The sequence below is a fragment of the Pan paniscus genome, chromosome 16 (genome assembly GCF_029289425.2).
Source record: "Pan paniscus chromosome 16, NHGRI_mPanPan1-v2.0_pri, whole genome shotgun sequence".
Classification (NCBI taxonomy): Eukaryota; Metazoa; Chordata; class Mammalia; order Primates; family Hominidae; genus Pan; species Pan paniscus.
This window is the reverse complement of record NC_073265.2, coordinates 63,838,315-63,865,108: the sequence shown is the minus strand read 5'-3', so window position 1 is coordinate 63,865,108 and position 26,794 is coordinate 63,838,315. Positions and strand designations below refer to the sequence as shown.

Below are 26,794 nucleotides of genomic sequence, written 5' to 3'. Positions count from 1 at the left end.
ATATACAGAGGCGTGCCTGAGAAGGCAGAGGAGGTGAGGGCTTTGTGCCCTGAGAAGCTCTGCACACTCAGGAGGACAATGGTTCATCCTGAGAACTCCAGGAGGGCAGTGGTCTGCTGGGCTGACATGCACTTGGTCTCTAGCACTCAGCCCAGCCAGCTTGCAATTCCTAGGGCCTGTGCCCTGGCCCAGCTTTAAGAAGGCCAGCCTTTGGAGAGGCATTGGAGTGGTGTCTGGAAAACAAAGACACCCTTGGGGTGACCTGGGCCCTAGTCCCAGCCTGGGCTGCTCTCTGCTCATAGGGACTTTCAGATGGCACTCTTTCCACCTGCAGATCTGCCCACTAGCCCTGTGGACCTGGTCATCAACTGCCTGGATTGCCCTGAGAACGTCTTCCTGCGCGATCAACCCTGGTACAAGGCAGCTGTGGCCTGGGCCAACCAGAACCGGGCACCAGTACTCAGCATAGACCCTCCTGTGCATGAAGTCGAACAGGGCATTGATGCCAAATGGTCACTGGCACTGGGCCTGCCTCTGCCACTGGGGGAGCACGCAGGCCGTATCTATTTGTGCGACATTGGCATTCCCCAGCAGGTCTTCCAGGAGGTGGGCATCAACTACCACTCGCCCTTTGGCTGCAAGTTTGTTATCCCACTGCACTCTGCTTAGAGGGTTCCTGCGCAGGCAGGACTCTGCTGTCCCCTGCTGCTCCTGATAACAAACGCCTTAAGGATATGAAGCTTCATGGACCTTGTTAAAGTTTTTTCTCTTTTGGGTTTGTTTCTTCTGTGAGAGAACAGAACTTACTTAAAACTGACCTGTCACTTGCTCTTAGCCAGGGAAGTCTTTCCCACTGGGTTCCGGGCTGGGTGGCGGGCTGAGCGTGCAGCAACTCCAGGCATCTCTACCCTCAGCCCCCTGCACGGCCAGGTGGGCCTTTGTTTACAGCCGTAGGCAGCTCTCAAGACTGTGTTTCAGGTTTACAGCCACTGGGCCTGGGCACACACATTGAAGAGTGGGCCAGGTCCTGTCTGGGGGCCTGTACCTGCTCTATTTCAGAGCTTGTGGCTTTGTGTCTCCCCTGCTTTCCCCACGCAGACAGCCCTTCCTCTGTAGAACCAGCTGCACGGCAGCTGTCCACCAGAGGGCAGACCTGCACTCTCCATTCATGTCCAGGGCTGTGACAGACCAGGCCTTCCCCTAGCCCCACAAGTTGATTTGGGGGGTTTTGACCCTTACTCCTGAGCTGATCCAAGTTTTATGCTGATTTTTCCAAGGATCTCTCCCTCCTTTTCCCTCCATCACTCAGAGGTAGGGAAGGGGGCAGCATTAGGATGGTGTTACTGTATTGGGATTTTATGTTCTGTCGTCTTCAGCACAGGTAGTATAAGGTTATATTACTGTAGAACCACAGTGCCCATCTTGCCAGCAGTGCCCGCCCCCACCCTCAAAGCTGAGCAGGTTGAGCCTTTGCCTAGTCTGGGGCCAGACCCCTCAGATGGGGATATCCCTGGGGGAGCCTGGTGCTGAACCAGAAGAGGCTTCCTGGTGCTTCTGTCCTAGGCCACCACTCCTCCAGCCCTTTGCCCGCACATACATGCCCCACCTACTCTTTCATCCCCTCTGCCCTTCCCCTGAAACGGTCCTTTGCAGCTGTCATCCCAGAGCAGGCAGATGGGCTCCCGTGCTTGAGCTCCACCCCAGCTCTTACAACATCTGGGCTTTGAACCTTTTACATTTGTCCAGTCTAGATGAGTAGGCTTGGGGCCAGCACCCTATCTCAAAGATGGCAAAATGAGGCTAGTTCTGGATGAGCTAGCTGGTGTGGGTTCCAACCATAGGAACACACTGATGCTCAAATCCTAAGGTGCCAAGCTCTAGGCCCTGGAGGCTGGTAGAACAGGATCTATGCCTGGAACCCTGGCAGGGATTCCTGTCAAGGACTTGTGCTTAATTAAGCCTGCTTCAGGGCTTCAGGCTGCTTCTGCTCTGTGTCTGCCCAGACTGGCTGAGCGGGTGGATGGGTGGACAGAAGGGCTCACCAAGGATTGTGGACACAGGGTAGGCCCTGGTACCATGGGTTTCAGGCTGTTATCACTTCCCTTGTAGGAACATAGCCAGAAGCAGATGAGCCAGGGTAGAGGGCTGGCCCCTCCTCTCATCTTCCCTTCAGTCTTAAATTGTCTCCAGCGATGGGAAGAGGCCAGGGACTGTAACCCTTGTGCTGTGTATTCTCTGAGCCTCTGCTCACTCTCAGGGCCAAGCAGCTCCCAAGCCGGGGCCCTCTCTTGGCCAAAATCTGAGGAGCAGTCTAGGTTACAGGCTTTTTGGTAGGCAGGTTCTGGCTGCCTGTTAATGCAGTTAGGCCCCCTGATTAGGTACAGTGAGAAACAAGCTAGAACCACCCTGGCCCAGGAGACTGCCCACTCCAGCGAGATCCAGGGATGATAGCCTTGCGGGGCCACTGGGAGTTTGTGCCCAAGCTTCTCCCTCTTCTCTCCCCAGGGGGCACTGGGACTGGTCCCTGCCCTCATCCTTAGCCTGGGCCTTCCCCAGAGGTATTAAAGAGAAGTATGATTCCTCTGTCTTCAGTTCTTTTCAGGGGCATCCTGCCCATAGTACCCAGTTCCCAAGGGGCCCCCAGTCACGTGGTGAAGCCTAGCACTCATGCAGCTGTTAGGGAACCAAAAACCAGCACTGAAATAAAGCTGAATGACTGAGTCCTGTGCCGTGTGAATTGCTCTGTAGGCTGTCATGAGGTGCTGCCTGTCCCAGCCTAGGAACCCACCCCACTCGTCTCCTGCCCTCAGCAGGCCATAGTTGTTGGGCACATACAGCCTAAAGTCCTGGCCAGTAATGGGACTGGCAGGCTGTGGAAAACCAGACCCCACCTGGCTAGCCACGGTGGGCTGATTCCCTTAGGTTCTCTGGGGCTGAGAGGTACAGAAGCCAGCAGGGCAGAGGTGCCATCTAGGACTGCTCAGCAGCCTGGGCCCAGAGGATGTCCCCAATTCTGGTCTTACCCCTGCCTAGCTCTTCTGTGCCTGGCCCAGTTCACACTTAGCTCTCCACAAGCTGAACTGCTAAGAAAGACTTTATTAATAAGGTCAGGTAAGGGGAAGGCAAGGAGCCTGGAGATGGACACACTGGTACCAGGGGTTACAAACAGTAAGAAACACTTTATTATAACTTTATAACATATAAATAGCTTGGGTCAAATCTGTGCTTTCTGGCAGCTGGGCACCAAGTCTGCTCCCCTGCAGGCTCCTGCCTTCCTTCACATTGCACTGTTCATTGGGTGGCTCTGGCCTGGGGCCTGGTGGTCGAGGCTGGAGTCAAGGGGCTGGGCGGCCCAGTCCCGCCCTCCATCTCCTCATGCGGTGGCCTGTGCCTGTCATCTGCTTGGGTTGCGGCTGGTGTGGAAGGACCGCTCCTCAGGGGTCAGGCCAGCAAAGAAGGGGTGCAGCAGGGCCTCGGCCAGTGTGATGCGCTGGGCAGGGTCAAATTCTAACATCCTCCTCATCAGGTCAAACAGCTGCACGTGCTCCAGGGAGTCTTGGAGCATGTAACTCTGCTCAGGGACACAAGGTGCCTCAGTGTGACGGCAGGGTCGTGGGAAGCCACAGCAGGTCCCCTTGCCTCTGGGACGCCTTGCTGGACTGGATCGAGGAGGCAGTGATGCCTCCTTGGAGGACTCTACTTCCGCCCTCCTGGACAATGAGCAGCATCTTTCCTTTCATGCCTGTTTAACGTTTTGCTCGGAACTTGCCAGGCTACTAGGTGTCTTGCTGGGTTGATGCCTCTGCCCCCACATGCAAAGTCCTGACAGGTGGGTAGAGATCACCTCTGCGAAATTCACTTGTCCGAGCACCAAATGCAGTTGACAGAGGCTTCCTGGCCATGTCTAGGTCTTCCCTCCCCCTCACCTCAGTCCTGCCTAGTTCTTCCCAAAATTTCGAGGAGAGAGAGGGACAGGAAGCAGCAGGGCTTCTGACATCTGGCTCTTCTGGTGTTCCCCAATTACATTCATAGCCACCCTATGGGGAAGGGGTAGGGCTAAGGGCCCCTCTGGGGCAGTTTGCAAGAAGCCCCGTTGCCAGCACCCAGCAGTCTTGGGTGCCGCCTCCCATAGAGCTGGATCAAGGAGGCAGCCTTTAGCGGCCTGGCCTGTCTCTGCTGTATGTCTGCCCAGTGCCTGGGGTCTCTCCTTGGCATGAGTTCAGCTGGGGGTAGCCAGAAACTGACCTTCAGAGGTTTGCAGTTCTCCTTCACATACCGGCCGTCAGAGCTGTTCTCATCCCAAACTAGGCCCCCTTTGTAGAAATATTTCTGCTTCCTGAAAATTAAGGGGGTGGAGTCAAGTGTGGGAGTAGTAAGGGGACAAGCCTCTGGTGGGAGGTGGGGAAGAGCAGCTCCCAAGACAGCAGCAGAACCAGGGCAACAGGTCTGCAGGGGCACACAGGGAAGGCTTTTAGGAGCCTGCGGAGCCATGGACTGTCCAGCAAAGACTCACCACATCCAGTACCCTGCTGACCCACAGCCAAGAAAAGAAAGGCCTCTATGCCAACCCTGAGGGGGCTACTGGGGTCCTTACCTGGTACGGTGGATCATGTGTGATGGGATGGGCCCTAGGATCTTCTCCATCATCACCAGGTGCTCTCGGTTTTCGTGGGTCTGTGGAAGATTAGGGACAGTGCAAGGGGGTCAGTACTAGCTCTGGCCCCTTCAAGGAGAAAAAGGAACAAGAAAGATGGGCAAGTGCCCTCACTGCCCCAGGACATGCAAACCTACCAATGAAGCGGCAGCCCCAGCTTCTCCTGCCAGCCTGTGCTTAAGGCTCCTCAGCCCTTGTGGGTGGAGGTGGACTGGGCTGTGACTACATTTCTCTCTGGTTAGCTCTTCACTCCCTGCCCAGAACATGCCCTGTCCCAGCCCATCCCGATGCCTTTAGTCATCTGTGCCCCTTATCTAGAAGGTCAGGTCACCTCCTACCCCATCCTCCATCCTCGATGGCCTAGCATAAGACTCCTCTGAGTGTTCCAGCTACCCTGACCTCTGCCTTCCCTTTAGCATCTACATCCTTAAAGAGTCTGAATCTCACATGATGATTAGTGGGAGGAGGAAGACACCTGTATTCTCATCCATGTGGGGCTTCCCACCCCAGTGGCCTGCAGCCTATCACAGTAGCAGTACTCAGGGTAGGGGACCAATGCAGGGTGGCTGTACCTGGAAGAGTGTGAAGCCCCGGTAGTACTCAAAGAGAATGCAGCCAATGCTCCAGACGTCACAGGGCTGTGCCCAGCCCAGCTCTGCAAGCCAAGATGGGGAGAGGCTGTGAGATCCGGCCTTATGCTTCCAGCCTGGAAGTCACAAGGCAGCCACCACACCGGCTGGCAGGACTCTTGCCCAAATCCCAGTACAAGGCCCTCTCTCAGTAAGGCTGACAGATAAAGCCAGGTCAGTCACCTGTGTCTCATGACACTGGCCCCTTGGTCTGAGAAACTCTGCCTGCCCTGGGTGGCAGAGAATGACAGGCATGCCACTGCCTCTGTTCATACCCTCCCAACAACAGTCCAGTATGACAAGGTCACAGGCCATACAGTCACTCACCAAGGATCACCTCAGGCGGGCGATAGTGACGGGTGGCCACAATGGTTGTGTGGTGCTCATGGTCAAATGTGGCACTGCCAAAGTCAGCCACTCGGATGCTGGTGTTCTTCACTGACTTCTCCTCACAGCTCTGAAAGGCAAGGCAGGCCTGCCAGGTCAGGAGTCTGCACCCGCGGGTAACCCACCCCTGAAACAGGGCCTCACCCTTACCCCCACCAATACCTTGTGCTCATTGTAGAGGGTTTCAAACTCAGAATTCACAAACAGGATGTTCTCTGGTTTCAAGTCTGTATGGGTCAGCTGATTCTCATGCAGAACTAAGGTAGCAGGGAAAGAAGGGGAAGTAGGCACTGAGAAGCTGGCTCTCCTGCCAGCTCTAGGCCAGACCCCTCTTCCAATGCCAGCAACTGCCAGAGCTCCTCACACCCCCACCTCAGCAGGGAGCTGGACTACAGCCTGCCTCTGTGCTGGCCTCCCTCTCAAGGGTTCTCTGTACTTGAGGCCTTGGAGGGTTCTGATACTTTAGCAGGGGGGTAGGAAAGAAATTTGCCATTCAAAAAACCTCCCTCCACCTCTCCTCTGCAGAGACCAGGCCTCCTCACCTGTCTCTCACCAGAGCTACAGCAACAGCCTCGAGGTGGTTCCCTCTTCCCTGCACCAGCTACATAATTTGCAGGGCCCTTTGCAAAATGAAAATGCAGGTCCCCTGTTCAAGTTACTAAGAATATTAAGGTGGTGGCAAAAGTACATTAAATCAAGCACAGGGTCCTGTGCGACTGAGTGCACAGGTCGCATACCCAGGAAGACAGCCCCGCCTCTCATTGCTAGTCATAAGCAGGGAAGCCTTTCCCCTCCAGCCCCTTCTGACAGTGGCTTCTTGCTAGTAGTCACTTTTCAGCTCAAGGATCCCATCTGGCACTCAAGACTCTCACAACTATGTGGCCCACCACTCCCCAATGGCAGTCTACTCCACTGGAGCCAATTCTCAGCCCGTTAACAGGCTCCAGGCCTCACCAAGCTGTTCCCCTTGCTTGGAATCCTTGTCCCTGTCCCATCTTGCAGATCCTTGTGGGAGGAGGAAGACACCTGTCTTCTCATCCATGTGGGGCTTCCCACCCCAGTGGGCTGCAGCCTATCACAGTGGCAGTGCTCAGGGTAGGGGAGCGATGCGGGGTGACCTTGAGCGATTCTAGCTCAAGGCCTACCAACTTCACCAAGGAGCCTTTCTGTACTGCTGCAACCATTGCAAATCCTACTGCGCTGAGCCCTGGCACTGCCAAATAATGCTTTTCAAGGCTGGCAGGGAGATGACAAGTCAGGGTTAGACCGAGGGTCTCCGTGTGGGCAGGACCTGTGGTGCTATCTGTCAGGTCAGGCTTCTACCTTTTTATCCCATGCATGAAGCAGGGAGGCAGGGTTGGTGGTTAGGCCAATTCCAGAGCCGTTCGTTTCTGTTTTCTTCCTGAGTGCCTGGGGGTAGAGAGGCTGGTCCAGGAGGTCCCTGGAGGGAGCCCTAGCCTTTCCATCCTCACACTGAGATTCCCACCCAAAGACAGGCCTTTCCGCCAAAGGGGATCTGGTGTCCCTCAGGCCCAGGAGAATGGTTAGTAACGTGCTGGAATGAATGGGGACAACAAGTAACCAGATGACTTGGCTGCAGGCATGTGGCTGCCCATGCTTCTTTTGAGGGTGGACACTTACATCTAAGGGCGTGGCAGAGCTGGTAGGCCATGTGCCGGACATGTGGTAGGGGGTAAGGCTGGAAGTTATTCTCCTTCAGGAACTCAAAGGTGTTCTTGCCCAGGAGCTCAAAGGCGATGCACATGTGACCGTGGAAGTTGAACCAGTCAGACATCAAGACACACAGGCTGGAGGAGGAGGATGGGCAGGGCTCAGGCTGTGTGCTGGGGGCCTGCCTCACCCCCTCTCTCAGATGAAGACAGTTCCCAACTCTCTCCTAGGCCACCAGGTCACACACCAGAATGCAGATACACACAGTGCAAGAGAATCAGAGCAAGAGCACCTCTCCCCACCAGCCATCACCCAATACCCAGATGAGCTCTGGGCAAGGACTAAGCTTCCTGCGGGGGGTAGGGGAGATGTCCACGGTTCTGGTCCAAGCCCTCCGAGCTTCCCTACTTATGATGTGGAAGCAGCCCTGCCTCAGAGGTGCTGAGGGAGAGATGGAAAGTGCTAGTGCACTCCGCAGGACTGGTGCTGCTTTTCTCCACTTGCTCACTCTGCTGAGCTTCGTGAGGGTCTGTGTTGGATTCACCCATCTGCCCAGGCTCAGCACAGTGCGTGGAGGAGAGTGCTCAGTGTGTCTGCCACAGAAAGGCCCTCCTTTGGGTATCTCCTACTATGTGAGAGCCCCAACTTCATGTTTTTATCTTGTTTTATGCCCAGCATAACCCAGTGAGCTCCCCAATTCACAAAACGCAGGGCTGGGAGGCCTTCCTCAGGACACAGAGACAGCTGGGGTGAAGACTGGACTGCAGTCTAAAGGCTTCCAGCAAGACCTTTGCCAGACTCCCCTGGTTCTGAGTGTGGGGAGAAGGCACAGTGCGGATGGGTGAAGGCACACTACTAAGCCCCTGGGGGTCCAGCAGCCCCACTGAAGGCTTCCCTCCCACTCCTTGCAGATACTCACAACTTGTTTTCTTTGTCCTTCTCCTTGATTTTTTTGAGCACGTTGATTTCTAGCCGGGCAGCCTCCCGGTACTTGCCCACGTTGCGGATGATCTTCAGAGCAACCTGAGACTTCCCTCTGGTACCCGGGAAGGAAACAGAGGTTCTCATCAGCAGCTGCCCAGTCCTTCCCCAACCCTCCACCCCAACCCAGCAACTCCCAACAAACACCACTCCAGGAGCAGCCGGCACTGAAGAGAGCAGATACTGGATGCCCAGCCTGCCCCATGCAACACCAGACCTTTGCCCACCCAACAGCAAGCTCCCTGAGATCTGTGAGTTAATGCTCTTAGCATCCTTGCCATCCTTAGGCTTTTATGTTCTCAGCCACTGCCAGCTCCCAAAGGAGTGTGGGAGAGTAGAGGCCAATCCTGCTTAACCAGTGCCAGTCCAAGAGCTCACACAGTGACCTAACCTATAGGCCAGGCAGCCCCAACCCTGGCCAGGCTGTCCCACCGAGAACCCTCCTGCGGCACCTCTTGACTTTCCTGAGCTTGTCTGCAAGTCTGAGCAAACAGGGATGGGGGTTCCAGGATCGAGTAAAGATCTGGCAAGAGGTAGGGGTACCAGCAAGGGTACCTCTCACTGTGAGGCCCAGGGCCACTCCCTTTACCACACCCCTCTCCAGCCGCACCTACCTGCCACAGTGTTTATCAGTGACCACAAAATGCCAGGAACCCTTCTTAAGTGTCCAAAGAAGGTTTTAACAGTCCCTGCTCTGTGCTTCCCACCCCCAACCTCACCCCAGGAGGCCATCTGCAGGGAGCCAGCAGGGAAGGAAACCTGCTGAGGCTCAACTGCCAGGCCCTGTCAGGAAAGGACAGCTAGAATTCAGATGCCCAGTGGGGAACGAGACAGTCCTAGCCTGGAAGGGCGTGTCCTCTGAGGCCTCAGGGAGGCTGACTGTGGTGCCTAAGGCTCACAGGCCCAGGATAAAGGGACCTTCTAGAGAATCCCCTGCTTTTTTCTCCCTACCTATTTTCCCAGATTCTCAGGGCAGGAAGGGACCTCAGGGGAAAGGCCATGCACTCCGGCCTCCTCCTAAAACAGGGTCCCTCCGTGGCATTCCAGTCCTCAGCACAGGGAGCTCATCACTTCCAAGGCAGCCCCTGTCAGAGTTGCACTGCTCTTAGAATAAGACCCTGCCTTTCACTGAGCTGAATTCTGCCTCTGCATGACAACCCCCACTGGCCCTGGCTCCCTTTGAGTCCCGTAAAGTTTCCCTGGACCCTCCACCTGCCCCCTAGTGACTCCAGAGGCTCATTTTCCCTCCAGCTCCTGAGAGAGGAGCAGCCCAGAACGCCTACATGCATCCCGGCTGTTGAGTCTGCCATGTCTCCACCTGGCCACGGTGTGGTTGTGCATGTCCCTCCACCCACTGGTCCCAACCCTAACCTCTTGGGCCACGCTGAGTCGTACAGGCATTTACATAGAAACTTGGAGCAAATGGACACTTCCTCTCAGTCTATCTCGTGGCCACAGGAAAGGCTGGACGCCTGGGTCTGAATGACCTGAACACCCCATTTAATGTAGGAGCACTACAGCGCAGTGGTGGCCAGCTCTGCTGTTAACTGGAGTATGATGCAGGCAAACCCGGAGCATGTTTATTCATCTCTGAAATAGCGAGAGGGCCACATATGGGTGGCATGTGGCTCCAATGAGGACACAAGCACTTTGTAGCTGAAGTGCCAAACCAACTAGAGAGCCTATGGCAGGGTGGCAACTGGCTCCCTGGAGGTGGCCTCCCCAACCCAGACCTATAGGAGAGGAAGCAAATGTTCTAGTCTTGTGGAATGGTAAGGGGAAAAAACTATTGTACTGTTGGGCTTGGGAGAGAGTGAGGTGCAGCATGACACACACAGGTATACCCCACTCTCCCAGGCACACTCAGCGGAGACCACACACTACCCTAGTCACACTGAAGAAGGCAGCAGCCTGCTTGGTGAGAAAGCCCGGGGTCATGTTTCTCTTGACTGAGATCTGCACAGCCTCTCAGGCAGACCCTCAGGGAATGGGACTTATGCTTGGCCTGGGCTTATTGGTACTCCTAGCCCCTTGCTAAGCCAAGAACCTGAAAGTTATCACAGGAAGCAGCTCCAAGCCACAGGGGAGCCGGGGCCTTGGCCCTGTTCTGATATCCACCACCACCGCCCTGGAGAAGTGAAGAGATTGGAGCAGAACCTTTCACTGACCAACAATTCTTGGGTAGGGATGCCACCTAACTGCAGGACCCAAGAATTTCTCCCTTATTACAGGGGGTCAGCAAAACCCCAACATGGACAGGTCGGAACCCTACTTTGATGCCACCCTTCAAAAAGAAAAAAGTTAAGCTCTGATAGCTGCCACCCTCAAGAACCTCAGGCCAGCTCTTCCCAGGAAGATCACATCCGGAGCCAGCTGTACTGCCGCAGCTCGCTCACCTGGCATGGTCCAAGCACTCCACCACCTTGCCAAAGGTGCCTTCACCCAGGTTCCCCACAATCTCATCTAGGAGAGAAAAGAAATTGGGCATGAGAATCTGGAGGGCAGGGGGTTGGCAGCTCCTGCAAGTTCACAGCATTCAAATTCTCAAAAACAAAAAAGGTTTCTCTCTCACTGCTACACTCTTAAAAATGGAAGTTGCTAGTGTCTGTGTCATTCAGGCAATTACTGGTGGCCCCGCTAAGGCACCACGCGCACTAGAGGCCCCTCCAGGCAGGAGAGGTCTCGTCTAACAAGGGGGGTAGAAAGTAGAGAGGTAAAGTTTTACGAAAGGTGGCTGTACATCGCTCTTGGAGCCAATCGCCGATCCGGCACACCAGGTGACCCTCCTTGTCATCTTCCACACTCCGGCTGCTGCGCTTACTGCTCTGTTGGCTTCTCTGCATGCACCGCCCCCCGAAACGCCATCCGACCAATCGCATGGTAGGCGGTTCCGATTGACAGATTGAGGTGTCAGTCAAAGGCAGAGGTGGAGACGGTGAGGAGCCGGTGGGTTGGTTGGTTGGATTTTCCAGATCCCAGCATTTCATAAGGCACACAGCATATATAACGATAGGGATATTGCAAGGGACACGTCAAGACACAAACTGACTTCAAAAACAGAAAAGTAAAAACAGCTACAGGTATGTAAAGAAAACTCGGACATTATCTTTAAGAGGAGCGCCACAAACGCTCAGGAAGATGACCTGCCTCTGCTGCTGAGGGCCACGCTGTGAGGAGAGCCATCGCCCCGACTCCCTCCTCCTCCTCCTCCGAGTCTCTCCCTCCCAGACCCTCCCATGTGGCTTTGGGCCAGAGCGGAAGATGCAGTGAGAACGGCGGCGCAAGAAGGCAGCTGGCCCTGCCTGGGTCCAACCATCCAGACTGGTCAGCGGCTGCTCCGGCTTCAGCTGCAGAATGCCCAGCCTGTCCTTGCCTGCCTCTGTTTGCCCACGCAGACTTGCACATGCCTGACAGCTGCCACTCAGAGCCAAGCTGCTACCTGCCTCCAGACGGCATCCTTGGTCAGATTTCACCATCACTACCAGAAACAGCCTTCCGTCAGCAGCCCTCCTGCCACCAGCCTCAAGAAGGAAAGCAGCCTGGGATCCTCTGGGCCGGTCGACTGCCAGGCTTCCTACCACAATGGCCCACACAGGCCCCATGCCAGCTCCTGCCCTGGCCTTGGCACCCATGCTGCTCACAATCTAGGCCCATCCCAAGCCTCACGACGATCGATAGAGGGCACCAAACAGAGAAACAGAGCCAGACCTGCACTGCCATCCTGTGGCAGCATGTGGCAGTGTGCAAAGAGGTGAAAGGGCCACGCTGCAATCGCCCGCACAGTCAACCCTCAACCTGTAGCCACTCGAAGAAGTCACAGAAAGCGCTGGGCAGAGAAGACACCTGGCCTCTCCACTGCTCCTCAGGGGCCTCAAGGCCGGCAGGAGGGAGGCAGGGAAGAGGGATGGGGGAGAAGAGAAGACCGCACGTAACCTCGGAAATACACAACTGGCTTTGCTTCCCCAGGGGACTGAGCGCAATGTGGGCTCCAGAGACCTTACAACCCTCCATGCTAGGAATACTGGCCAGGCCCTGCTCTGGGCATGTGGCCTGCAACTGGACGAGGCCTGGGGCGGCAGCCTTTCTGCCATTTCTTCACATGCCCCATCACACAGGCACCTGCCCCTCCTCACCGCGACTGCCCCTCGTAAAGAGGCTCGGCTGGAGAGGGCCTGGCTGGAGATTAGAAGGGAAGTTCCCAGTCTGAGCTGGCTGACAGGCAAATCCTCCCGTCCTGTGAGGCACTCCAGACTGGGGGCCTTTGGGAAGGGGTGTGCAGATGAGACGCAGAGGTGGGTGCAGTCCACATCAGAGTACTCAATTACACGAGGAGGCAGTCTCTGGGTGGGAAGGACCAGGCCATATAGCTGCAGACCACCATACCAGCCACTCTACTAGGATCCCTAAGAAGTGTCCTAAGAAGTGTCCCCAGCCACTTGCACCACATGGCCTTTGTCTGGAGCACTGTGTAGACATAGACGGGCCAGGGGCCAGCCAGCATCGGAGCCAGAGTTCCTACAGTTGCCACTGGAAAGGGCCAGAAGACACAGGGGCCAGGACCCTGTGATCAGCCCTACACCTGGACCAGACAACACATACACACACACATGCACGCACACCAGTGCACGTGCACAGGGCTGGCAGTACTCACCCGGACCAGCCAGCCTGAGAGAAGGCTAGGAAGAGATGAGGCCTTTAAGCCCCAGCCAGCACACTCTGGCTACCACTCACCGAGGAGGCGCTGCTACAAGACCTGGTGCGGCGTTTGTGGCAGTGGTGGGCATGCTTGCGGGTCCGGTATGGCCCCCTCTCCCGCGATCGCCGACGATGACGAGAACGTGAAGATCCATAGTAGTCCTCTCCAAAGGATGGGCTCCGCTCTTCACACCGGTATGTATCGCTGTCACGGCGCTCCCGGTACCTCCTCTGGTAGGGCAGGCGGTCATGGCTGCCAAAAGGGGGATGGGGACGCTGGTCAGCTGGGTCCTTGCTGTTAGCAAGCAAGAGACCTGTGGTAAGGCCACTGTAAAGGGCTAAAGGGGGACAGCCTGTGCTAAAAGCATCCAGACTGGTGGGAAGTGGGCAGAGAGGGGAGGGTGCAAAGGTACTAAGCCCGCCCTCCAGAGCCCTGTCCAACGACAGCATCCTCCAGCTGTAGGAGGAGGGGTACAGGGGAAAGGGAGTATGGTAGAGTGCCTCCAAGGGTTCTATACCCTTCCAGAGTTCCCTGTGGCCTGCTGCAACTCTTAAGTTTGGCCTGGGAGCTAAGATAGGCCCAGGGAGCAACCTTTCCAGGGGTGAGGTTATGTTCCTAATCCTCACCAAGGAAGACTTAGGAGGTTAAGCGGAAAGATGCTGGCCTAGAAAATGGGGGAATGTGTGGGGAGAAGAAAAGGCACTCCAAGACAGAGAAAGAGTGGGCGGCAAGGATGGTAGCTACTGCTGAGGCCAAGGCATGCAGGTGAGGTTAGTGGAGGAGCCCAAAGAGGACAGGGCAGGGATCCAGGGACAGCTGGGCAGGGATGGAGTCATCTCAAGGAGTCTGGAGCTGCCACAGCTGAGCCCAGCTGACAGAAGGAGTCTTTCCCTCCTATCTAGTTCCCTCTCACCTTCTGGACCGAGATCTTCGTGGGGGAGGCTCCCTTCGGGACGGGTATCGCAGTCTCCCTTCATGTTCCCGACTGTAGGACCTCCTCCTCTTCCATCGGTAGCTCAGGTACGGGTCTGGTTCAGGGGAGCGGTATCGCTTACAGTGATGCATCTAGGCCACAAGGAACAGAGAGCCCTGCTAAACACACAGCCAGCCACCTCCAGCCATGGGGCTGCTGGGGCTTCCCGGTTGCTCCTGAAGAGGCCCATTGTTCTGTTTGAAGGCGGCCCCTCCCAGAGGTTTATGAAGTGAAGAACTCTGAGGTCACACTGGTCAAACAGCAGACAATAGGAAACAACCTTCTCTGCCAGTGAACAAACAGCTCCCAGCAGAGCATCACTAGCCTGGTGGCCTGGGTGCTCAGGGAACCGGGTGAGCCAGGGCCAGGGGCTGAGGCAGTAACCCTGGGTGGGGACGGTGAACACTACCACAGGGAGATCAAAGGCAGGAGAAAGGGGAGCCTCCTGCACTCTATTCCCTCCCGCCCGGGGGGGCGGTCCCGTGAAGTGAATGCTCTGTAAAGCCAAAGGCCAGGCAAAGGGCTGTACACAGGAGGCGAGGGCTCAAAGCCCTCAAGTTTGAGAAGCTGAACGCTGTCTGGCTAGGGCCCTGAACTGGACCCCACTCAAGGGAGTAAGGACCACAAGTGAGCATGAGGAGCCACAAGAGACTAGAAGAGCAGCCCTTGGAGAAAGAGGCACACAGGCCTCACAAACATTCCATAGCCCTCCTGAGGGTCAACCCAAGGGGACGTGGACCCAGCGGGTCTATCCAGCCCTTGCTGGCTCATCCTGGGTCTCAGCACTGGGAAGGATGCCAGGGTCCTCAGAGTATCCAACTTTCTTTCCAGAGGCCCATTTAGCACCCTTTTAGACCCCCACAGTGCTCTGCCAGGTGCCTTGCCTTTATCCAACAGTACCGTTACTGTCCCTTCTTCTAGCTCTCCGGCTCTAGTATCCTACCCTCCGCCTATCCCAGGATAGCCAGAGGGTTAGCCATCTGGCAGGTAAAAGAGCCCCACCTCACTATCCCTGTTCAGTGAGGACTTATATCCACCAAATGAAATTGCCAGGCTGGATCCGCCACCAGCGGAGAAAGCTGGCCATGTGAGGCCAGCAACCTGCTCCACCCATACGTCAATCCCTGACTACCTCCATGGAGCCAGCCTTCTTCCCAACACTCACACTTGGCCACAGCCAACCTCCAGTCATGGTCAGTCCTGAGCTTGCCTGGCCAAGCACATTTTGTACAAACCCACTGAGGCTGCCCCATCTCACCAGCAGGGTCTGTCAGGAGAAAAGCAGCATAGAACAGCTCCCCATGCTTGAGCAGGACAGTGAGGCCTATGTGACCAAACCCCTGGGAGCCTCTCCGTGTCCCTAAGAAAGCCCTCCATCTCCCCACTAACTTGTCTTCCCCCGTGTACCTGGGAAGTCTTTGGAGATAAATATTTTGTGAAATCACCTCCCCAAAAGCTTAGATTTGTTGTTTTGGTAATCAGCTGACTAATATTTCACTGTTTTCCTGCAATTACTCTGGGTCAGGTGCCCAAGCTATGGAATGAAAGCAGGAACTCACACCCCACTAATTGACCCAGAAGATGCTCTATTGGCCAGGGCACATGTCGTGCCACAAGGCAAGTATGGTCCTGCCCATCCTCACTGGGCAGACAAACACCAGAGCTGGAGGACACAGTCACGGTCACACCAGGCCAAAGACTACCTCCTGGGACCTAGAAGATTATGTCCATACATATTCACATCAATGGAAAACAAAATTTCAGAGTCATACAGATGTCAATCTGAATCATGGCTTGCCACTTCTAGCTGTGTGCCTTTGAACAAATTATTACACTACTCTGACCGTCAGCTTCATCTTGCAACAAGGGAATAGTCTCTTACAAGGTTCTGTGAGGATTAAATATGTCTCTCCTATAAGTGAAATGCCTAGTACAGCTTTGTGCCCACAGAGGTACTAGTGGCAGCTTTTCATGAACATCTGAAAGTTCCAGGTAACACTTCAGGGCTGTGTTAAATGCCTTACAGACATTTTATAAGTCCCTTCCAAGGAAACTGGGAGGCAAGAGCTCTGGCAGAAAACTAAACTAAATCCTAGTGCTGTCACATACCAGCCTCATGACCTTAGACAAGTCACTCTAGGCCTTGGTTAGCATGCCTGGAAAATGGAGATAACATCTCCCAGCCTGGCAAAAGAGATGACAAGCATGAGAGTTATAAGGTACCACACACAAAGCAATAACAGAGAAGAGTATCCTTCCTTTAACACATTCTAGGCAAGTAAAATATTGGAAATAGCAGATACCATCCTCCCAGCCAGGGCTCTAGGGCCCATTTCTCAATTATCTCTGATTCTCGAAAACCTCAGCAAACAGCTTGTTTAAAAAGCAGCTAAAGGCCCTTTGGGAAGCTCTGCTCTGCACAATGAGGAAAAAGGTGATATGAAGAAAACCAAGCCAAGGATGTCAACTTTGAGCACAGGCCTTGTCGGCTTCTCATTTGCTGTTCCTGGCCAGAGAACTGGGCTGACTAGAAGTGCAGCCAGCCAGGTCAGCGGCTGCCCTCCCGGATTCCAGCCACCCCAGCACCCATGGTTATTTTTGGCTGGACTGCCCTACCACTGCAACCTCAAACCTGCCACCTCGCAAGCCTCCACCACCAACGGTGAAACGCTCCTCCTTTTCAAGGGCATCAAGAAGGGAAGCTGGAAGGCCGCCAACTCCGCCTCTGATGGGGGCCTGGTTCAGGCAATTTCCACCCCAGCTCCCCATCAGGGCACCCACACCCGGAACTAAAGCTAGAGACTCCCGGGCGGGACGGAGGAGCAGCCAGGGGATTTGAACTGTCAGCTTGGCCTAGCCCATCCTCCGGGCTGGAGTGGCTCTACCACCACAACAAAACACACAGGGGAGCCTGCGCCCTCGTTCGCGTCCCTTCCTGCCGCCCCAGGTCCCAGGGGGTCTCAGAGTCCCATCCCCTGTAACCGCCACCAGTGGCGCCGAGGGGAGACCCGGGGACAGAGGGAAAGCCGGACTGGGCCAGAATCAAACTCCAGGCCGCCAAGGGAGGAGTCGTCTGCGGACCAAGCCTGAAGCCAGGGGTAGGGGAGGGGTCTGAAGGGCCTCTCTGGCTCTTCTACGTCGGACCCCGACCCCATTCCGCGGGCAGGTACAGAGCCCAAACTGGACCCTTGAGCGGCCCCAGAGGCCGTTCAGGCTCCGCCTTCAACACCGTGGGATCGAGGTCAGGGTCTGCAGTGACCGCCCTCCGGGGCAGAAGCAGCGGGTCAGGGGTGAGAGGTCGCGGCCCGATATGGGCCGAAGAGGAGAAAGAAAGGGAGTAGGCCGAGACCGAATGGCACCAGCGCGCCTGCCCCGCCGACTCACCCCCGGCCGCCGCCGCCGCTGTCGCCGCCGCGGACCCCAGCCCACACTTACCGTCTCCCAGGCTCCGGCTGCAGCTAGGCCCCACTCCCCGCTCCGAGCGCCTCTTCCGCTTCCGGCTGCGACCTCCGCCCGTGGCAGCCCCGCCCCCTCGCGTGACGCAGCCGTCGCCAGCCTCGGCTCGACCCGGCTCGGAGGCCTGGCCGCTCTAGCCCCCGACTCGAAGGCTCCGGGGCACCAGCCCTCTCCGCTCCGGCGGACGCCGCGGCCTAGGAGACTAGTTCCGGGAGGGCCGAGGGGACGAGCCTGGCCCGGCCCGCCTCCCGCCGTGTCGCGGCGCACGTAGGTCCCCCGACCTGACAGGTGCGCGGCCCGGGCCGGCTGGGCTCTCAGAGCCGAGAGGTGGGGCCCCGACCTGGCCGTGGGGCTGGGCCCGCTCCGTCGCCCCGACCCCGCGTGGTCCGCCAACTCCCTCCTGCGCGCGGAGAGGACGGGCATTGTTCTCGGGGCCCCGGAGAGCGCGAGAGCGGCCTGAGGTCTGTGTGCCGCAGCTCGGGAAGGCGGACGCGACTCCGCTTGCGCGAAACGAGCGAACGACACATTATTATCTTGGTGTGTGCGGGTTTTTTGAAAGCCGTGGTGGCGCTCCCAGCTCGCCAGTGCGTGCGGGGCAGTTTCTGGGAAGATACCCTAGAGCTACTCTGGCGGGGCCTGTCGGCGGGGCCGGAGTCTGAAGGGAGGAGATCCCCTCTCCTTGAGCCCCCTCCTGTGGAGCGGCTTCCTGCCGGCGTGCGTGGCCTCTCAGTTAAGACTCCCCCGCTAGACAAAAGCCCCGCCGGCTGCGTCTCCGGGCCACTGGACAGCCCCCTTTTGCAGAGGCCTCGAGCGTGGGGTCACCAAAATCCCTGACACCTACTGTCCCGCGCCGGGTCGGACAGGATTACGAGGCCCCACTTTCCAGATGAGAAAACTGAGGTGGGGATCTTTTGAGACCTCACTGTGAGCGTGCGCGTCCCGCCCGGTCTGGGAGTGGCGTCCCCGGCCTCGCGAGCGTCGCGCAGTGAAGCGACAGGGCGTGGCGCCTAATTGTCCCCACGCCACGCGAGGGCTAGAAACCCGCAGTCGGGGCGGACCATCCCTCCAGGCACCGCCCCCTCCTTGGGACCGCTCCGCGGGGGCGCCAAGGGTTTCCCCAGCACCGCCCCGGCGGCCGCCAGCCAGCCGCGGCCCCGCCCATGCCCCTCCCCGCGGGGCTGGGCCCGGCCCTGAAGCGGGGAGGTGTCGCAGGGGAGCCCCGCCCTTCCGAGCTGCGGCTGCGCATCAAGTCCTTCGCCAGCGGCTCTCCCTGAAGCGGGGGGTTTCCAGGCGTGATTTGTAGGGGTGTTTAGTATCCCCTAAATCTCTGCCAGCTCCACCATGGCTATCCGAAGTAAACAACAGAAGCTAATTCAAAACTGGGTCCCCTTCCAAAAAATTACAAAAATTAGCCGGACTGGGTGGCGCATGCCTGTAGTTCCAGCTCCTTGCAGGGGACTGAGGCAGGAGGATCGCTTGATCCCAGGAGGTTGAGATTGCAGTGAGCTATGATCACACCACTGCACTCCAGCCTGGTCGACAGAAGGAGACCCTGTCTCAAAAAATAAACAAAAAATCGGCCAAGCGCGGTGGTTCACCCCTCTAATCCCAGTACTTTGGGAGGCTGAGGTGGATGATCACCTGAGGTCAGGAATTCGAGACCAGTCTGGCCAACATGGCGAAACCCCGTCTCTACTAAAAATACAAAAATTAGCTAGACGTGGTGGCACGCGCCTGTAGTCCCAGATGCTCGGGAGGCTGAGGTGGGAGAGTCACTTAAACCCGGGAGGCAGAGATTGCAGTGAGCCGAGATCGCGCCACTTCACTGCAGCCTGCGCAAGAGAGCAAAACTCCGTCTCAAAAAAGAAAGTTAGGAGCCGCTTCAGTGTACAGTGGGTGACCCAGATTGGCTGCTGAGGTCCTGCCCCCTAAGGTCCTATCTCAAAAGCTGAAGATTTTGAAAAATCCCAGGCCATCTGAGATGCCATTCCTGCCTGGTACCCATGGCCTCGACCACACTAGCCAGGTTCCATCTCGGGGTTTCATCAGCTCAGATGAGGTGGAGTGGGAGGCCTCTGTGGTGTCTCCTCCTCCCACCACTTAGTGTTGCCTGAGTTTCCATGGCTCCAGGATACTAGCCCTGAGGGATGGATGTTCTCAGAGAAGCTTCTGTCCCCAGCCCTGCCCTGAGCTATAGGCTCTGATGGGGTAAGTTAGTCACCTTCCCACAAAACTGCCCACCACTGAGAATCCAGGAGTCCCTACCTCCCAGCCACGAAGCAACTCTCTTTTTCTGAGGTGGAATAGAAGCCATCTCCCAGCTATCTCCCTCTCCACACTTTGCAGCCTGGAGGCCATCCTGCCTGAGATTCTACCCTTAGAGCTTCATTCTTTTGTGACTTTCACACCTTTCAGAAACTTGGAGAAAGATCTGCCCCCAGGTGAGGTTTGGGTAACTCCTCCACTCCCATCCCCACCTCAGAGGAGGCTTGCTCCACCTCCACTGCCCCTCAGGCCCAAGCTCCTGTCTGGGTCCTCAGCCTCTGTGGAGTTGAGGTCTGTAGCATATCTCAAGGGCACTGGGGAGGTGCCGCTGCCCTGCATCCTCCCAAACCCCACAGCTCCTCTCACCCCTTTTGGTCTCCCTTTTGCCCCCCACCTCCACTTCCACCAAGCTTAGGGCTCAGTTCACTGCCCGCCAGGCCCAGCTGCTCTGATGCCCTCCTTGTTCTATTGTCCTTACTGTCTCCTCTGTCTGCCTCATCTGACTTTGCCTTCTCTGGAGGCAGTTAATTCACCTCTGAGCCTTGGCCCCAGGGTCACCTCCCTGGAAAGCCTTCCTGGGGCTGCCCTGGCCTGCCCCCCTGCTCAGGACAATCTGGCCTGCGTGTGCACTCCATTCTGTGGACCATGAGCCCCTCCCGGACCAAGCTGGGCACAGCTCAGCTTCTCACTAAGGGCAGGGGGCTGCCATGGAAAGCCTGTCACTTCTAACTGGCAAGACAGAGCACCCAGGTAGAGTGGCATTGTGGGAGCTGTACCCAGTATGGGAGGTGGGGGCAGCGGCCAGTCCTCATGGTCTGTCTTAGAGAAGCCTTGTGTGGCAGTGACATTTTGGATGGGAGACAATTTTGGAGGGGGCTGCAGGAGCCTGGGCCTGGAGTAAGGGTAGAGGAGAGTCAAGCTGTCCAGTGGGGAGAAGGCCTGGTGGGCGATGGTGCCATCCTGAGTGGAGAAGGCCTGGGAATGTGAGGAGTGGGGAGGTCAGGGTGGGGGTGGTAGAGGTGCTAGGTGTACCCACTGCTTAGGTGAAGACAACTCCTGTGCCCTTTCAGAGCCAGGGCAGGGTGCCTCGTGCCCAGGGTTGGGAGTTGGGAGGCAGTGGACTTGGGCCCAGACCCTAGAGGTGAGGAGGGTGATGGTGAGGGGTGTAGGGATGGCAACACTGGCAGAATAGCCCCCATCTACCCTCTGACCTCCCTCACCAAGCTGGTGGGTGAGAGGTCCGTCAGGGCCTCCATATTACAGCTGAAGCTATGGAAGCCAGAGAGGTACCTGAGCAGTGACTTGACTTAAGGGCTCTGACCCCCACATCATAGCTAAACTGTGGTGGCCCCCAAATGCTCCCCTGCCATTTCCAGACTTCCACACTGGAAGGGGGAACGTGGCTCTGGTGCAGACAGTGTTGGGTGGAGATTGCAGCTCCTCACGGGACTCCCTGCCGGACTTGGGCACCAATTTCCCCTCAGGAGTGCCTGCTGCGCCTCCCCAGACCAGCTGCTGTGAGGATAATGGGGTTTGTGTTTAGCAAGTGGCCACCCCTGGCAGCACCCACAGCTCATGGAAACCACTGGGAATTGAGAACTGTTTAGTGGAGTTGAGGCTGGTGTTTAGTGAAGTTCCAATCACCAGGAGACTTTCGGGCCAGAGGATCAGGGTTGAAGGGTTTTAGTGCGTGCTCAGCCAAAGGGCCTCAATTCTGAGTCTGAGAAGAGGCCTCAGAGCCTGGTGCTTTGGGAAGCCAAGACTACCCCAGCTCCAGGATCTGTCCTGCTCTCAGGTCCCACTGAGGCAGAGCCCATGGACTTGATGCCCAGCCCTGCCCGCTGTCTCTGGAACTCGTATTTCCTCGGGGCATTGGACCGTGTCTGCCCACCAAGCCCCACTGAAGGGTGAAGGTGAGCATAGGAAAGTTGGGCATGGCAGCCCCCTGGGGCCTGGGCTGAAGTCTGGCTCCTCTTTCCCTGGCGTGTGCTCCAACAGGGCCCCCGAGCGGGACTGGAGGCGGTCAGAGAAGGACCTGTGGGAGCAGCTGGCAGAAAGCAGGCAGCAGAGGGCCGAGCTGGCAAGCCGTCTTCGGGCAGTGCCGGAGGCCCTGTCGGAGCAAGCCCTGGTGCTGCAGAGGCGGGAGCACAAGCTGGGACTTGGCTGGTCCCTAAAGCAGAAAGTGAGGCCCTGTCCTCCCCCATTCCTTCTTCCTGGGCTTTCTGTAGCTGAAAGGTCCCCTGAGCTAGCAAGATCCCCTTAGCAGGCTGAAGCTCCAGAATGCCCAGAGCTGGTGTCCACATCTGGTGCCATATTCTCAGGGAGGCTTTCCGGGGTCTGGGGCACCCAGAGGAGAAAGGGAAATGGAGTCCCCAGCAAGGCTGCGGTGTTGAACAGAGATGTCTCTGAATGGTGCCCCTGGAAGGGTGCAGGGTGTTGCCTGAGAGGCATATGCTGGGGGTGGCTAGGGACACTGCTGGAGGTGAAGGAAGGGCCAGGGTCCCTGTGGCCCCCCAGGGAGAATCTGAGGGAGGGAGGGGCTGGTTTTAGCTCCATAGACTGAAGAGCTTCCTTAGAAGCCCAATCTCCCCGAGTGAAACAGGCGATCCCCAGAGAGGGGGAGATGGCTGTGCAAGCTGAGGGTTCTTGGGAAGGTTACCAGGATCTCTGCCTCATGTGAGGGTAGGAAAGGGACACCGTGTGATGGCCCAGTTATGCAAGCCTTCAGTGACTCTGTGTCTTAGCTCACAGCTGGCCCACCTGGAGCCACTGCTCCCTACCAGGCCTGGGGGACCCTTGGGACCCAGTTGACAACCTCATGTCTGCCTGCCCTTTAGCATGCCACAGCAGTCCTGCTGGCCTCCACCCTGAAGCTGTCAGCAGCTGGAGAACAGCTGGAGAGGCGGTGTATCTCGGGCCCAGCTGGAGGTAGAGATGCACAGCTGGAGCCTGTCGTGATAGATAACAGCCAAAAGCAGCCCCTCAGGGCCCCAGGGCACAGTCCCTTGTATATAAGCCAGGGCATGGGTCCATGTTGGGCTGTCAGCTGGGCTGCTGGCTGCCAGTCCGCCTGCGTTATCAAAGGCTGCAGACACTGCCCTGCCTGGTGGGAGGCAGGGAAGCTAAGCCTACCTATCTGAGGTTCTGTGCTGCCTTCAGCCCTCCCACTCAGCCTCCTCCTAGCAGGTGGAGTGCTCCCTGGCCTGCCTGGAGCAGGAGAGGCACCAGATGCAGGGATCCCAGGGACAGGCTGAGTGGAGGAGGCCAGACCAGGACATAGAAGACAAGTGAGTGGGGCTGGGCTGTGGGGGAGGGGTGGGGTGGCAGGGAACAGGCAGACCATCCCTTCTACCCACAGGATCCTGCTGCTGCAGACAGAAGTGGAAAAGGCCTAGTGGCATTTGGACCAAATGACCCAACAGCCTGTTGGCCCAGAGCCCAGCCTGGGGATCCCCCAAGTGGGTGCATGGCAGGCCCTGAGCACTGGCCCTGCTGTACCTTTGACCCTGCCCCACACTTTATTCTCTGGTCCTCATTATTGAAGCATTATCTAGAGAAGGAGGGCAGCGCAGGGGCTTAGTCCAGCCAAGAGAGGGATCCTCTTCCAACATTTGGGAATACCCTGGGATCATTCAGTGACTTCCCTCCTGGTTCAGATGGGAAAACTGAGACCAGAGAGCAGAGGAGAGCTTGTTCAGAGTCATAACTTGAGTTGGGGCCAGGACCCTGCCACAACATGCCCTGAGGCATCAACGGTCTGCCAAGACCACCCCAGTGTGGTCTGGAAGCTGGAAGGAGACCCCAGGATTCTGGACCAAGTGTATCTACAGGAGATGCTGGTGCCAGGCCTGCAGATCCAAGAGCAGAGCTGGGATGGAGGCAGGGCCCAGGAGCTTCGGGACCCAGAGTCTCCATGCCAGCAGCTGAGACCCCTGCCCAGGCTCAGGACACAGTCCGTCTGCAGGAGCAGTTGCTGATACTCACTGAGGTTGGTCAAGACAGCTGGCAGGGGCAGCCCCACAGGAAAGGGAATCTGGGCATTAGCTGATCCAGGCCATGCCCATCTGTACCAGGGGGCAGAGGCAAGGGAGCCTGGGCCCCATTCCTGGGGGATTCCAATGTAGGGCAAGGGGCTCTAGGGGCACAGAGGAAAGGAGAATGACCAGGAGAGACAGATTCTAGCAGGGCGTCCACACAGCGACACTCCAGAGAGCACCATCCTCATCTTCACATAACTGGCCCCCCTGCTAGTGTGCAGCCAGGCACTGGTCCAGAGTCGTAGCCTAGAGTGTAGAGAAGCCTCTGCGGGCTGGGGTGGTCAGAGAGGACTCCTGGAAGGGCTGAGACCCAGAGGAAGTGGAGTTCGGGGCCTCTGAGAAGGGGCTGCATGGGTAAAGGCTGGAAGACACAACCCTGGTGGAGGCTGAGCCACAACTCGGTGGGGTGGGGATCTCCCCAGGTGAACAAGAGACTCAGAAGAGCTGGGCCAGAGCCACCAGCAACTAGAGGCCTGCTTGGAGCAGCTGCAGCATCTGCAGGGAGAGCAGGTGGTGTTGGGGGGCCATGTGCAGGCCCTGGAGGCAGAGCACACCTGGCTACTTCAGGAGAAGGTGGGGCTGCTAGCAGCACTGGGTGTGGCCCCGGGCCAAGAGTCCTGGTAGGTGGCTTCTTGGGCCCATCCTCAGAGTGTCCAAGCCAGGCTGGGGTGGGGGCTCTGTTCTCACTGTAGGTGAGATGGCCCTCTCAGCAGGCGGTGGGCCAGTCTCTGTCACCAGCTGGCTGAGGGGGAATGGCCCAGAGCCCTAAACCCGGAATCACACGACCAGAGCCAGTCTCCCTTCCCCAGGTATCAGCGCTCCTGGTTGTCACTTTCTGGCTCTTTTATGGGGTGGGAAATCTTTCAGCTTCAAGAAGTCCTGTCTCGCCTACATATGGCCAAGCCCCTCCTGCTGGCCCAGGGGCAGGTGGGAGGTGTGTGTGAGATGACCTTAGCTGCTGGGTGCAAGTCAGGGTCCTTGGGAGTAGAAGTGCCCAGTACAAAGGGGTTCTGTGTGTGCAGGGAGCCATGAAAGAGGCATCTCTGCCCCACTCCCCCTCCTAGTTCATAAGACAATAATCACTGAAAGGGAGTGGGGTGGGGGTGATCTGGGGTCCATGCTGTACCTGGACTGCACCATTTCTTCCAGTACACTCCAGGTCCTGGAGGTACCAGTGCCCCTCAGGAAAGAGCTAGAGGCACAAGAATCACATCCCAGGCTTCATGAGGAGATGGCTGAATATTGGAAGGCACGCTGGCACCGGCTGGCAGTTGCCCTGAAATTTAAAGAGGAGGAACTGCAGAGACTCCAGAGGCAGAGTGGGACCTGGCCTCCCCAGGTGGGCACTGTCTCCCACCTTCTTCTCCACCCCCTCAACCCCGTTCTCCCCATTGTCTTCCCCACTGCCCAGTCTTTCCCATACAAACCAATTAGTCTCTTACCACTCCTTAGGATGCCCCCATCTTGATCCTATACTTCCTTCCCATTTTCTGCCTCTTCCTCATCATGCCCCATCATTCTCCATCCATGTTTTCAGCATGCATTTATTGAGCATCTGCTACATGCCTGGCCCTCTTCTGTGTGCAGAAGCAATGTCAAATCAGATCACTCCTTGTCCTCAACAGCTTATGGTTTGGGGGCACCCGGTAATTGAGTAAGCAATTATTTATTTATTATTGATTGATTTATAATCGATTGATTGATTGCATCAGGGTCTCTGTCACCCAGGCTGAGGTGCAGTGGTGCAATCATAACTCACTGCAGCTTCAAACTCCTGGACTCAAGCGATCCTCCTGCCTCAGGTAGCTGGGACTGCAGGCACGCATCACCATGCCTGGCTAAGTTTTTTTTTTTTTTTTTGGTAGAGATGGGGGTCTCACTACATTGCCCAGGGTGGTCTTGAACTTCTGACCCTCAAGCAGTTCTCCCACCTTGGCCTCCCAAAGTGCTGAGACTACAGGCATGAGCCACTGTGCCTATTTTGCAAGTAATAATTTAATGTGCCAGATGAGGGAAGAGGCACAGTGGGAGCTGGTTAAGGGGTGGCAGATAGGAGAGTCCCTCCCAGAGAAGGGGTTTCTGAGCCTCTGAACCCTCACACAAGGATAGACAGGCATTTTCCAGGAGGAGAGAGGAAATGAAGGGCATTTCAGCAAGAGGAAACTGCATGTGCATATACCCAGAGAGACAGGGGAGGAGTGTTGTAAATAGTCCCTGATCCACTTGAGAAGGAGAGTGGGTGAGGGGGTTACTATGGACATGGGACAGGGGCCAGATCTAGGGTTTAGATGTCCCAGCTCCTGTCCACCTGACTTCACCTCCAGCTTGGTGGCTGCCTTCTCCTGGTCAGCATCCCTTAGTCTCCTGGGCAAGTGTATGTGTGCATGGGCAGACAGACACACAGACATGCATGCACACACACACCCCCAGGATACACATCAGACATCCGCAGACACCCCCAGATATGCACACACAGAGACACAGAGAGAGATACAGACACCAACGAGGTGCCTGGGAGCCATAGGGAAGTAGTATTCTAAGGACCCCATGTGGGATCCACGCTCTGCCACAAGGCACCTGACTGAAGCTGATCTGCTGATCTCGATGGAAGGAAAAGGAGAGAAAGCTTAGCTGGCCTTGGGCCTCATAAAGGTTGAGTTGGTCTAAATCAGTGTATCTCAAATGGGTACACAACTGTGCTCATAGGGGGCTGTTCCTTAAGTCTGCAGTGTAGTCTGCCACTATATATTTGTACAGAGGAAAATCTCAGTTTTTCGTTTTGTTTTTTGTTTTTGTTTTTTTTGTTTGTTTGTTGGTTTGTTTTTGTCTATTTCTCAAACCAGACCCTTGAGCGTCAGAAGATATATCCTCAGCGCCTGGATGGGCTATATTCTTTGGTCAAGTCTGAGGACTTGCAGTGGGCAATGTCAGTGAGAAGGTAGTGGAGTGACAGAGGGCTGGGCCCTCGGCAGATTTGTCTCCTAGCAGGAAGAGGTGCTAGGTGAGCCGGATGCACTTAACCTGCACGTGATGCATAAGCCAGTG

The 26,794-nt window shown here is 56.7% G+C and overlaps 2 protein-coding genes across 5 annotated transcripts in view; one reads left to right on the top strand and one right to left on the bottom strand.

The window, feature by feature from the left end:
- Positions 1 to 2,720, top strand: part of EDC3 (enhancer of mRNA decapping 3) — a 65,355-nt gene extending 62,635 nt beyond the window's left edge. The window contains exon 7 of the mRNA XM_003811102.5: positions 335 to 2,720. Within this exon, the coding sequence (XP_003811150.1) occupies positions 335 to 669 (335 nt within the window). The 3' untranslated portion in view covers positions 670 to 2,720. The remainder of the gene's footprint in view (positions 1 to 334) is intronic.
- A 439-nt stretch (positions 2,721 to 3,159) lies between these two features.
- CLK3 (CDC like kinase 3) lies at positions 3,160 to 25,014 on the bottom strand. Of its 4 annotated transcripts, none has more exons than XM_034939140.3 (13): positions 24,876 to 25,014; positions 13,932 to 14,083; positions 13,054 to 13,270; positions 11,063 to 11,159; positions 10,719 to 10,785; positions 8,261 to 8,377; positions 7,312 to 7,478; positions 5,833 to 5,927; positions 5,611 to 5,740; positions 5,227 to 5,309; positions 4,595 to 4,674; positions 4,246 to 4,336; positions 3,160 to 3,571 (listed from the first exon to the last, which is right to left on the bottom strand). In XM_034939140.3, exons 2-13 carry the CDS (start codon positions 14,081 to 14,083, stop codon positions 3,395 to 3,397), a joined length of 1,473 nt encoding a protein of 490 aa, XP_034795031.1. In that variant the 5' UTR covers positions 24,876 to 25,014; the 3' UTR covers positions 3,160 to 3,394. The 4 variants fall into 4 exon arrangements, with proteins under 4 accessions (XP_034795031.1, XP_008961722.2, XP_054954235.1 ...); XM_008963474.5 differs by lacking the exon at positions 24,876 to 25,014 and adding an exon at positions 17,427 to 18,426; XM_055098260.2 differs by lacking the exon at positions 24,876 to 25,014 and adding an exon at positions 17,376 to 17,428.
- Positions 25,015 to 26,794: the final 1,780 nt, after the last annotated feature.

What these genes read in the sequence shown, in the direction of transcription:
- CLK3 (XM_063596788.1), bottom strand. Translation starts at nt 17,870, where the DNA reads ATGCCCGTCCTCTCCGCGCGCAGGAGGGAGTTGGCGGACCACGCGGGG. An exon ending in CGAAGATCTCGGTCCAGAAG is followed by an intron (nt 13,271 to 13,931) that starts GTGAGAGGGAAC and finishes CCCTTTTGGCAG; the next exon opens with CCATGACCGCCTGCCCTACC. An exon ending in CGATTGGCTCCAAGAGCGAT is followed by an intron (nt 10,786 to 11,062) that starts GTACAGCCACCT and finishes TTTCTCTCCTAG; the next exon opens with ATGAGATTGTGGGGAACCTG.